The 13257-nt window shown below is 39.5% G+C and overlaps 1 protein-coding gene across 1 annotated transcript in view; it reads right to left on the bottom strand.

Moving 5' to 3' along the window:
• The window catches only part of LOC122669600 (carbon catabolite repressor protein 4 homolog 1-like), a 57695-nt gene that overhangs the window by 7784 nt on the left and 36654 nt on the right, over positions 1-13257 (bottom strand). The window contains exons 4-10 of the mRNA XM_043866396.1: positions 11579-12269; positions 11366-11452; positions 10066-10149; positions 9904-9987; positions 9694-9768; positions 9556-9609; positions 9371-9459 (exon numbers count right to left, since the gene is read on the bottom strand). Coding sequence (XP_043722331.1) covers positions 9371-9459; positions 9556-9609; positions 9694-9768; positions 9904-9987; positions 10066-10149; positions 11366-11452; positions 11579-12269 — 1164 coding nt within the window. The remainder of the gene's footprint in view (positions 1-9370; positions 9460-9555; positions 9610-9693; positions 9769-9903; positions 9988-10065; positions 10150-11365; positions 11453-11578; positions 12270-13257) is intronic.

Below are 13257 nucleotides of genomic sequence, written 5' to 3'. Positions count from 1 at the left end.
AAATACAAACAAGGCTTCCGTCATTCCACATACATGCAATGGAACTCAGCCATTACAAGTAACTTTCCATTCTTTCACTCCCTGTATTTTTCTTCAAACAAATAGAAGACAAAATTATAGCGGAAAACTAAAGAAAATTAAAAAAGGAGTGCCTGGATTGCATATCCAATATCCTCTCTTTTGAGCAAGGAAAGAAAAAACATGCTGAAAATGCTGCAATTCTTATGTCAATATACTATAAAAACCATTAGACCATTGGAAACATTATGAATAAGAAGAAACATGCTGGAAATGCTGCAATTGTTATGTCAATATACTATAAAAACCATTAGAACATTGGAAACATTATGAATCTTGGGCATACCATCTACACATTATAGACTAAGCATAAATAAAATTTCTAAACTATTTTTCACCACAAATGCCCATAAGATAGTGAGAAAAAGAAAAATAACTAGATAAGAAATACGCACTTATAAAATTAGAACTTTGAGTATCTCAGTGATCAACTGCTGATCCCCTTTTCATAGACATTCCACTAATCATTTCAATACTACTCTAGATCATGACATCCAAACCCTATGATAATAAGACGATTTTGCAATTGTCTATTATTGTACTGACTGGCTATGTCAGACTGAATTTTGATGAATTCTTGCAGGGGAATCTGGGACAATTGGGAGTGGGCCAATTGATTAAGGACATTTTAGAGGTGGTTATCAAAGCTTATTCGGGCCTTTTATGTGAGGATGACTTGGCTAGCCCAGAGCAGTCAGCACTGAAAGTGGGTTTGGACATGCCTTTGAGAACTGGTTGTAGTAATCTCATGGTTGAAGGGCACGCAGTTAAATTATATGCTGGTCAGATATGTTGTTCACTTGCTATTAATTAGTTTCTTACTTAGATTATGATTGGGTTGCTTTATTATAAATACACGTATGCGGCTGAGCAGAAGAGGACAGAGATTGAAGAAAAAAGAGTTATGGTTGAAGCTGTGAGACGCGGCAACGGTGAGAGACCGTGCATGAGAGGCCCTGGGTGAGAGGATGATGGGCTGAGAGAGCTGATCCTATCCCCCCCTTCTATATCCCTTTATTCTTCTTTTCCTTATCCTTTATGTTCTTGTTGTAATATGAGGTATAAGGGTAAAATTGTCCTTAGGATTTATGTAATGTTGCCCTAGGGGCTTTATTGTCTTTGTACCTCATATCTCATTATTATAAATAAAGTGGACTGGTGTCACATTGACACAAGTCATAATTTCCCACACCATCATGGCATCAGAGCTCTCGGGAGAATTGACCTAGATATTCCCAACACCGCCACTGCCATCTTTCTCCTCTCTCTTTCTTTCTCGTTTTAACCTTAGCACCGCCACCACCTAACCACCTCCGTCACCTTCCACCTTACTTCCGGGGGCCTTTTTTTCCTCTTTTTTTCAATCAGCCTTTCTCCAAGTTCTAAAAAGGCTGTGTTTTTTATCACGTGGATTATTTTTATTTAAGATATGTTGATGATCACGTTTCTCTTCCTCCGCTCTGGGGTTTGGTTATCCTGTTTTTTTGTAACAATGTCGGATCTATCTTCTGCAACATCTGGAATTGAAGGGCAAGGTCATGGGTCTCATGACGGCTTCCCTACCTTCCCTATTTGCTCCGTTCATTTTGATGGAAGCAATTATTGATGTGGTCACGACCCTGTTATCTCGCCAACTACTCACGCGGGTATTTAGGTTACCTCGCTGGTATTTAGGAGAAACCCACCACTGCAGGTGTTGAACAAGACAAATGGAGTTCTTCTAACTCCCTGGTTATGTCCTACCTTCTCAGTGGCATGCAACCCCAACTTGCTCAGGGTTATCTCCTATTAAATACGGCCGCAAAAATTTGGAAGACTGCTTAAGAGACTTATTTGCAGGTTGGGAATGATGCACAGGTCTATGAACTACGCAAGAAACTTCATGAGACTAAGCAGAAGGAACTCAGCCTGTCCCAATACTATTCTGAGTTACGCAGTTTGCGGCAGGAGTTGGATTTCTATGATACTTTCTTTGCCACTACCCCTGAAGATGTTATAAAGTTCAAGAAACATGAAGATAAGTTTAGGGTGTATGACTTTCTTGCTGGACTTCATGTGGAGTATGATCAACTCTGTGCCCAAGTTCTTAGCAAGGATCCTTTTCCCACTCTAGAACAGGCTTACTCCCTGATTCAACTCGAGGACAGTTGTCATGCTGCAATGCTACCTCCTCCTCTCCAAGACCGATCGGCCCTTCTGTCCGATCCTACTGTGCAATCCAAAGGTGACTCTTCTCGCCCTGGTGATCGTTCTGAACGCGATCCTATCAAGTGTGATTATTGTGGGAAAGAAAGACACACCAAGGAATTTTGTTGGAAGCTTCATGGGCGCCCCACTGCCTCTTCCAACCAAGGTCGTGGTCGTGGAAAACCTTCTGCCAATCATACAGAGGCTACTGCAGTTGATGCTCCACCTAGTGTTATCCCTTCCACCTCTCAGTATGAGCTTACCAAGCTTCTCCGTCATTTGGTAACCAAGTTGGACTCCTCTGGTTCTGCCAATTCTGCTTCTGCTTCCTCTTCCACCTTGGTACCCTCGGATTGTACAGCCCCAGGTATTTCTTTTGTTGCCTTTGTGCATCGACTATTTCCCAATCCTGGATTCTCAATTCTGATGCTTCAGACCACATGACCGGTAAGGCCAGTTTTTTTCTCCAAATGTTCTCCTTGTTCTGGTAAGGACAAGGATTGCATTGCTGATGGCTCTCTTTCCTCTGTTTCTGGGAAGGGGTCCATCACATGCTCTCCCACTTTGACCTTAAATTATGTTTTATATGTTCCTAATTTTACTACAAATCTTCTTTCTATTAGTCGTCTCACTTCCGACCTTAATTGTAAAGTGACTTTCTTTTCTTCTCACTGTCTTTTCCAAGATCTGGTAACAGGGGAAACGATTGGCTCTGTTAAAGCTTATGGTGGTCTCTATTTGCTCGATTTCACCTCTTAGTCATGCTCATCCGCAAGGTTCGAAAACTCGGGTCTCGGTGCCAACTCGGACCCTTGAAAAACCGAGTCGAGTAGAGATCTCGGCGAGATCTCACCGAGTTGGTGCACTTTTTTTTTTCTCGACTCGAAGCCTCATCTCGGTGGGTTTTAGACCTAGTTTGGGTCTGAAACTTGGTATTCAGCCTATTTTAGGCCATTTAAACACAACAGCACTATCAGATTTTGCAAAAACAAAGTCCAAATAGGAGTTTCACTTAGTGGAAAAGCAGGACAGACACTTACTTATGCTAGAAACCAGGACAGACACAGGACAAACACACTTATTTATACCTAATATCATTTAAGTAAATGATTTTGTATTTGTATTTCATTTACTTAACATATTATTCATAAATAAGCAAATACCCCCCTATTTGAATAGAATAAAAATAGTTAAAAAATCAAATTCCAAAAGGAAAAAAAGTCAACCCCCTAGTTCAAGAACAAAAATTGGATTTTCGGCAGTAGGTGCAATTTTCAACTTTCTAATGCTGGGGTTTTTCTCAAATCTAAAAATTCCATAAATCTTATTATGGTAAAACATTGCTAAAAACCAAAAGTGCGGTAAAATATTCATTTGTTTTGATGTCCAAAAAACTATTTTCATTCAGAGCGATTTTGACAGCATTCGCGCACACCGAATTAAGTTTGACCGGTACATAACTCTTTCAATATAAATCAGATTTAAGCAATCTTGGACTTGTTGGAAAGCTTTCAACGGTCAAACTTAATTCGGTGTGCGCGAATGCTGTCAAAATCACTCTGAATGAAAATAGTTTATTGGACATCAAAACAAATGAATATTTTACCGCACTTTTGGTTTTTAGCAATGTTTTACCATAATAAGATTTATGGAATTTTTAGATTTGAGAAAAACCCCAACATTAGAAAGTTGAAAATTGCACCTACCATTGAAAATCTAGTTTTTGTTCTTGAATTGGGGGGTCGACTTTTTTTCCTTTTGGAATTTGATTTTTTAACTATTTTTATTGGATTCAAATAGGGGGGTATTTGCTTATTTATGAATATTATCTTAAGTAAATGAAATATATATTTAAATGATATTAGGCATAAATAAGTGTCTGTCTTGTCTGTCTTGGTTTCTGGCATAGATAGGTGTCTGTATACCAAGATTTTCCAGCAAGATCTCGAGATATGGCACTCATATAAAGGACCTAGATGGGCATTTTCCTATGTCAAACCGAGATCTCGGAGAGATATTGTACTTTTATGACTCGACCCCCATCTCGTCTCGGGATTTCGAAAAACCGAGAAACTCGGCGAGATCTCGCGAGTTCTTGAACCTATGCTCATCCGACTATTGCTGATCTCGATGTTCCTCCTGACTTACTCCTTTGGCATAGATGTTTAGGACACCCTCCTGTGCGTACTCTAGTTAAAGCTTTTCCTAAGTTATTTTCAAAATGGAATCCCGAGGATTTTTTTTGTGATGTTGTGATCCATTTATTACAGTACTTGAAGGCTGCCCCTGGTAAAGGTATTCTTTTCTCCCCTCATGATCACCTGCGGGTGGAGGCTTTTACGAATTCTAACTGGGCTACTTCACCTGATGATCGAGAGTCCACTTCCGGTTACTGCACCTATGTTGGAGGAAACTTGGTCACATGGCGAAGCAAGAAACAGACGGTTGTTGCCAGATCAAGTGCTGAAGCCGAGTTTCGTGCCATGTCCCATGGGATTTATGAATTAAGGTGGCTCCAAAGACTGTTGAAAGACTTGGGTCTTCCTACATCATTACCCATGATGCTTTACTGCGACAACAAGTCTGCTATCAGCATTGCCCATAATCCAGTCCAACGTGACAGAACCAAGCATGTGGCGACTAACTGCCATTTCATCAAAGAGAAGTTGGAACAAGGACTGATTTGTTCTCCATTTGTCAAGTCAGGTTAGCTGATGTTTTTACCAAGGGTTTGAGTAGTAAATTTTTTGTACCTCTTGTATGCAAGTTGGGCATGTGATATCCATGCACCAACTTGAGGGGGAGTGTTGTAATATTGGGTATAAGGGTAAAATTGTCCTTAGGATTTACGTAATGTTGCTTTGGGGCCTTTATTGTCTCTGTACCTTAGATCTCATTATTATATATAAAGTGGACTGGTGTCATAATTTCCCAAACCATCAGTTCTCCTTCATATGTAAAGAAAAATAGCAATAAAAAAAGAGTTCCAATTAATTAATTTGTTCTTCTTTTTTATAATCCTGCTTCAATCGATCTCCCACTGGTTTCCCTGGTTCGAGGTTGATTTTCCATTGCCCCTCCATTTATCTGGCATTTTCCTTGTGCTCATAATCTTATTAAACATCTTGGTTAGCCAAGACAAACCACAGATTCCTAAGCTCTTCCACACTTCTATTCAGACCTCATCTGAGCCTGGTGCCTTGCATACTTCATCCTCCTTAAATCATTTTTTTTCCATTAGACACCCTAATTTCTCGTACGTATCTACGACATGTGGTGTTTTGATGGGTAATGCAGACTTTTGGGACACTCTTACTCGAAATGTCTTCATTTAGTAGGTTGTAGAATAATCTTTCCATCTCTCTTTAATGTCCTCATCCCTTATTAGTACTTTACCATCTTCACTTTTAATACATTCAACATGGTCGAGATCTCTACTCTTCCTTTCCCTCATTTTAGCTATTATATAGATAGTTTTGTCCTCTTCCTTTGTGCTCAAATTGAAATAAAGATCTTCATATTTCTTCGCCCTTGCTTTTCCCAAGATCTTCTTAACTTCATTTCTGGCAAATTTATACATTTTCAGATCATCTACATCCTTAGTCATTTGCTATGTCTTAAAACTAACTTTCTAATGGCTGCTTGAACCTCATCCTCCCACCACCAAGTCTCCCTAGAGGAATGACATTTTCCTTTCGATTCGCCTAGGACGTCTTTAGCAACCTTCTTAATAAAAGTAGTCATCATGTTCCACATCGTATTAGTGTCTCCCTCAAAGTCTCACTTTCCTTGTTTGACCATTTTATGAGTAAATGATTTCAAGGTATCTCCTTTTAAGCTCCACCACCTTATCCTAGGGCAAATAAGCTCATATTTCTTACAATTCTGCGTAATGAGGCACATATCCATGACCACTAATCTATGTTGTGTGGTTAGGCTCTCCCCTGATATAACCTTAAAGTCCTTACGCCATTCTAGTTAGGAAGAAATCTATTTGGCTACTATGATGCCCACTTTTGAAGGTAATTAAATGCTCCTCTCTCTTTTCAAAGTAAGTGTTTACAATGAATAAATCATAGGCCACAGAAAAATCTAAAACTAAGGTGACTACTTTGAAATCTCCTCCATACATAGAAACCCATCCATAATGTATAAGGTGAGCCGATGAACATGTAATCAGTCAAAAGAAGTATCACACTGTAACCAAGCCACCAAGGTTGTAGACTGTAATCTTTGGGGGGGGGGGGGGGGGGAAGATTTCATGCAATTCAGAAACTGAACCTTCATAAGACCTTCAGCTCATTTTAATATTTTTTGCAGTTTTAGGATGGTTTGGGAGGGGAGGCATGGCAAAAAGGAATTTGCCACTGAAACTTAGTAAAATATTCAAAAGAGATATGTTTATACATGCATAATTTTACCATCCAACAGTCCGGACTTCAAAAAAAATTTACAAGACTTTCCCACACTTGAATCCAGAAAAATTATATCAATTATTTCATAATCTACAGCATCAAAGTTCATCTTTGACTTTATTTTCAAACTTACAACCATAATGCAATCAAAGAAATAAAACTGTATACAATCTCTATTGGCAAAGTAATGCCCAAAATTAATCATTAATTCCTTATATAAATGATTAAAAGGTTTCAGTTGAAACATATTTCGCCCTTTTAGTATCAGCAGAAGCTTCAAAGAACTGCCAAAACTACCAAAGAGTATTTCAAATTAAACAAAAGTAAAAGAAATAGACCTAATACAGTGCATGGTAGGAGCTTATACTGTTTACAGTTCCATGGTGAACACAGACACCTTTTGGAAAAGATTAAAAATCAAATTGCAGTTGGCCATGATACCTACAATGGTTTAAATGAATTGGCATATTTCTGTAACGTGAGACTAAAATTGAAGCCCAATAAACCAAAATTCAAATCACGGTTTTTGATAGTAAGTAACACTTTGCATCACGCAAAAGGAGGTATTGCCAATCAATACACCGTGGTTGGCTATTGCGGTTTTACTCTCAAGCACCCAATAACCAGCCAAAAGGAATCACAATTTTGGTCGCTTGCGTACCAAGAAAATTATGAATTCCAACCAAGTCTCATGGTTAAATTAAAATAAAATAAAAATGGTGGCCATTTTTGGATGCCGCCATCAACATGATGTCGTAAAAAGTATGATATTGTTATATCTATTAAAACATTGCCAAACACACCATGTAAATTAAAATATTATCCCATGGTTGGATTGTTTTGATCAAATCTGTCCTCCAATCCTCTTAAATCTACTGGCGTGGTATCTATGGGCTTCCTCAGTCCACAATCAAAAACATGGAATCCCTATTCTGTGACTTCCTTTGGAAAGGCCAAGAGACTGCCAAATTCCTCCACCCGATTAGCTGGGAAGCAATCTGCCGCCCCAAATCTGAAGGTGGCCTTGGTATCTGCCGTATCCGAGACTACAATACTGCAGGTCTCCTTAAGTTAATCTGGAAAATCTCCTCTAAGCAAGACTCTATCTGGGTAAATTGGGTCTACTCTTACCTCCTCAAAGATAACTCCTTCTGGACTGCCCCCCAGCCTGCTGACCCCTCCTGGGTTTGGCGGAACCTTCTCCACCTCCGTCCTCTAGCCCTTAGTGCCATCTCCTGTGGGATTGTCAACGGTTCATCCACTTCCCTCTAGCTTGACCCTTGGCACCCCTCTAGAGTTCTTTTTAATTCCCTAGGTTTTACTCTTCTGGTATCCCCAAATCTGCCCTCCTTTCCTCTATAATCTCCAATGGCTCCTACCCCCCCCCCCCCCCGTCTCTCCCAGGTCTGGGCCTCTCTCCCCCCCCCCCATCCCCCCCTCTCGGACAAAGTTATCTGGCTCCCCTCCCGCAACCTCCCACTCAGCTTGGAAGTCTGTCAGACCCCATGGCCCTACTGTCCCTTGGCTAAAGCTTGTCTGGTTCAAGGGCCACATCCTGAGACACTCCTTCACTGTTTGATCCCTGAACCGCTGTCTCCCCATCCAATCCTTTCTCCTAAATCGCTACATCTCAGCCTCCTCCTGTATCCTTTGCTGGAACGGAACTGAGGACGTTGACCACCTTTTCTTTTCTTGCCCCCTAACCTCTTCTATTTGGAAAAAGACTTGCAATCCATTTGGCCCCGCTGTAGACGCCCCCCTCCCCTTTGCTAGAGAGTGGCTTTGGGTGATCAGGTCTTTTTCTGGCAGCTCTATTTGCGATACCATCGGTAAGCTTGTGTTTGGGGCGGTTATATCTCATATTTGGATGGAGCGGAACCTTCGTAGATGGACCTCCAACTCTCGGTCCCTTGACCTGATTTGAAAAGCCATCTTCTTCGATGTCAGCTCCAGACTTCTCTCGCTCCCTCATGGCTCCCTTTCAGACTCCCCAAGGAACAGGCTCATTGTTGTTACCTGGGGTTTAGATTCTTCTATCTTTCGTCCTCCCCCCCTAGTTGGCCCTCTTGGTCTTGGGCTTGTATAGTTCTCCCTCCCCCCTCTCTTTCCCTTTGTATATCCCCCCCCCTCCATTCTCCTCCCTTCGGGGTTTTGGTAATGAAATTTTTATTCACCAAAAAAAAAAAAACTATTTCGTTTAAATATTCTTCTGCGAAAAGCGCATCAAAGAAAACAGAATGCTCGTATTTTTATTTTTTCTGTAAGAAACTTCAAATAGTATTAAGATGGAAGGTAATTATATTAAAAAAAAAGCTCTTTATAAAATGTTTTAGGGAAGAAGAACTATCCTCTACAGGAAATGAAACTGATAAAAAGGAACACAAAGATTAAGAAAATGATAGCCTCCCTCCTCAAGATCTTCATACTACTGATCCCTAACTCCTTAAGAACCGAATCAATCAACCAACAGATGACCTATATCCAAGCATATTTTTGGGGTGACATCTCCAAATTGTGAAATATTGTTCTATTGAAGTGCTTCCGAGTTGGAGAAATGCAGATCATCCCTAGATTTTCACTCCAACACTAACCCCATTCCCACTTGGGCAGGAAGTGCAAGCATTCTTCACTTTTAATTTTAAGTTCTTTGTTGCAAAATAGGATCATTAGAGGCATAAAAGAACACTGACCTTCCAGGTAGAGAGTTCAGATCCCCACATAAGATTACAGGGATATCTGATTTGCCAATTTTCTCTAACCCATTGATAAGGGTTGCAACCTAGGGTGACAGAAGGAAAGAGGACTTATCAAAATAAGCTTTCCCACCCATAGATTAGAGATGAAATTAAGAAACTGATAAGAAAAACCTCACTACCTGCCATAATTTGACATCTGAGTGCAATGCCTGGGCATGTATATGAGTATTTGCCTGAGGATACAAGAATCATCTTTTATCAGTCTACAATAAGAATTTTGCATACCCATAGATTATTGTAGGAATTTAGAATAGTACCACACATAATCTAGGATGCGAAGTGTCAGAATCGGTGTTGATTTTTTCCAGTATTACAACAAGGGCAACATTATCCTGCAAAAAAAATGTAAACGGTCAAATAACAAATTAGAGCCAAAAAAAAGAGCCACTGGATTAAGTACATAATGAAAACACATGGCACTCTAATAACTCACATGGAAACAATTCATAGAGGGACAAAACCAATACCTTAGCCAGGCGTATTTGAGCATCATTTTTCTTCTCTATATTAAGGGTAGAAACCACTGATGATGCAACTTTAGCATATTCAAGCTACAATAAAGACAGAAACCATTACACCTCATGATATTACATGCACAGCTTAACTCAAGGTAAATTAATGTTACTTACCTCATACCGCTTAATTTCTTTGAAACGACCTCGATGGAAAAATGTTGCACACCCATCAATTGCAAGTCCACAACCTGTATACATCTACAAGAAGTACAACCAAACCACACCTTACTAGAAAAATAGGGAATAAACAAAGTTGACTAGAGCCACATGCACAAAATGTGCGCCAGAAGTGCACAGAACATTATATAAGATAGGGGTTAGAGTGGGTGGGTGGGTGGATGGAGAATGTGGCCCTGTGTGCTAGCATGTGCTTGTGATTATGTGCTACAAAATCTGATGTGCATATTAAGTAATTGTTACAGCATGCCAAAAAATAAAATCACTTGATAGAAGTCTAACTTGGAGGGTTTAAGAAACTAAACACCAGATAAGGTGGAACATTATATTCTTTAAGCAGCAGAGCAGAGAATTACTTGATAGATACAAGAATTAGAAAAGGAATAGAAGCAGTAGATAATACTGCTGAGAGACCCATGTGCAGCAATTATTAACTGCAGGATTACACTCCCCTAAGAATTATTTTTTTTTGGTAAAGACACTCCCCTAAGAATAACAAACCTACAAACAGAACTCCAAAATAGATCTCAAAAGAACCCACTCAGAGATAGTAATTTAAAATGGATTATGTAGGCTCCTGACATTTCTGAAGCAGAAGCTCTGAAGCCTCCAACAATCCTCAGTACATGACCTTCAAGTTTCCTTACACTCACTGATATGGTACCTTATAGAATATGAGAAACCTATAAAATTGTTTCATATACTTTTTTTTAAATTTTTAATCAGAAAAAATAAAGAATTTTATTAAGAACAAAGAAGCAGAGAAAGCATAGAGAAGAAACAGAGGTTGGAAAATAAATAGAGAGTCAACCCGACCATAAAACAAAATTAATCAGTCCCGCCCTCTCCCTCGCTCCCTCCATAGGAAACAAGCATCAAAATGTCACCACCAGTCCACCACCCACTCATATGCTCTGTTCTCATCCAAATTCTGTCCTATTTTGCTGAAATTCTTCAACTTTCCCAGGATAAAAAATAAAAATATTCCTCAAAATCTGATTCCTTGATTTGGTTTTCCTTTTCCTCAGCAGGCTATAACCCCACCCACACCCCCCCCCCTCCAAAATAGAGCAAAGAAATCCAGAAAAAAACTTTTTTGAATCTCCTCAACAGATAAAAGGATTACTTTCCAATGGAGAAAATTTTTTGTTTTACATCAGGAACACACCCAGAATCTTTAAAACAATTTATACAGAACCCAGAAAGAAATAACGAACACGTTACAGTTATGCCATACCTTATTTGTTTTCTCCCTATAAAGGACTGAGTAGCCACATTTTACCAGCTCAGGTTCAAAAAAATTCTCGAAATGATCACTTTGTACCTGCTCAACTAACACAAATATATACATGTTAAGAAAGCTAGAAGCCACAAATACACTATGGATCCTAAGGGATTGGTTTTTTTTTTTTTTTTTTTTTTTTTGGGGGGGGGGGGGGGGAGGAATTACCTCCTGAAGGCAAAGTATATCTGCTTGATATTCAATGATCTCACGGAGCAGATTATGCCGACGGTATTCCCACAAAATAGCCCATGATTCGCTGTAACGGATGTAGTAAGCATACAACTGTGCTAGTACATTATAAGATAGTACATTAAAAGTTCCATCTGCGGAGGATTGGCGTTCCAAATTGAAGTTTCTAGGTCCTTCCTGAGGTATGAATTTGATCAAACAACGTGGACGAGGCTCAGCTGCAGAAATTACAGGGCAAGTCAATATGATATTTGTTGGGGCCAATGGATTTCCCTCAGTGCTGTCTGTGGCTGTGGATTCTAATCTCAAAATGTAGCCAAAATCATCCGCTGAGGGTATATAGGTCTTTGAAGAACCCACCCTAATCCATGATCTACCCTCTCGTTCCACCACGGTTTCCATTGAATCGACTAAGTCTCTGTTTTCATAGGCAAACCAAGAACTAGTAGGTAACCAAGATCCATCTGTAAGCTTACTTAATGTCTCAGCTGCCCGTTTATGACGTGCTTGGTGTTTCACCCATGTATCAGAGAAGCACCTCTTAGAGCAATAGTAACTCTCTTTCACTGGTACCTTTAACATTACACAACACATACACTGAAAAGTAGCTATCTCAGAATTGTGCACACAACAAGTAGATGTCACAGTCTGATCCTGCTCCCGATACCTGCTTACAAGACATTTATAGGATACATGTCAAACATCCAACCCAAGAAAAGTCTCCACAAAAATATTCAGGCAATACTGACAGCAACCTCTTTAAAAAACAACTTTGGATAACAGAATATCGGAAATAAATGTCAGCAAATTACAATTTTACAAAAAATAGAAAATGAAATTTTTAAGCAAAAATAAGAATATAATCATAACAATTTAACCCGGTTTCATCTTTCTATAGATATGCTTCTGTCAAGTTCTAATAAAAAGGTCACAAGTTAGGAGGCTGCGATAAATAAAAGCGGCATGCCACCATGAAGGCATCCAATCACACGAAGTGTCATGCCAAGAAAATTTTATGATTCCAATTTCATTTCAAATTTTCAAAATGGAAACCAGAAATATGTCAAAAGGAAGCAAGCAGTGATCCTAAGAGATGGAGAATAATGATTCAATTGAAAAATCATCACTATCCAAAGAAGTTAACTGATTATAAATTTTTTACTTATAGGGCAAGGGTTCTCTGAGTGAGCGGCATAGTGGGAACGCACCAGTAAGGTGCGACAAAACGGTATTTTACGTAGAAGGGCAGCGAGGTCATTTCATATGAGAAGGAGAGAGATAGACACAGAAATGCTAGCATTCCCTGCCTCGGCAGCTCAGATAACCTTTTCCCTTACCTATATTTCAAAAAGGAATTCCAGCAACTCCTTTGGGATAATGTTTATTTGGAAGATAGGTCACAAAATTAGATCATAATTCATAAAGCCAACAGAGTGGGGCTGTGGGGTATGATGTGCTATCAGAACGGTGGAACTCCTACAGGCACAAGAAAAGAAAGTTCTACAAGGACATTAAATGGTACAAAAAAAGTCGGAGGTCTAAGTACCATATAGCTCACCAAAGCCAGTAATTATGACAGCCTATCAGATTGAATAAAAGATTCACTCCGTGGAGGAAAGCAAATACATTTCCATCGTCAGTTGTAACTGGTAAAC

This window comes from Telopea speciosissima, chromosome 7 (genome assembly GCF_018873765.1).
Source record: "Telopea speciosissima isolate NSW1024214 ecotype Mountain lineage chromosome 7, Tspe_v1, whole genome shotgun sequence".
Taxonomy (NCBI): Eukaryota; Viridiplantae; Streptophyta; class Magnoliopsida; order Proteales; family Proteaceae; genus Telopea; species Telopea speciosissima.
Note: the sequence above shows the minus strand (reverse complement) of the source record. Positions and strands in the feature narration are given on the sequence as shown.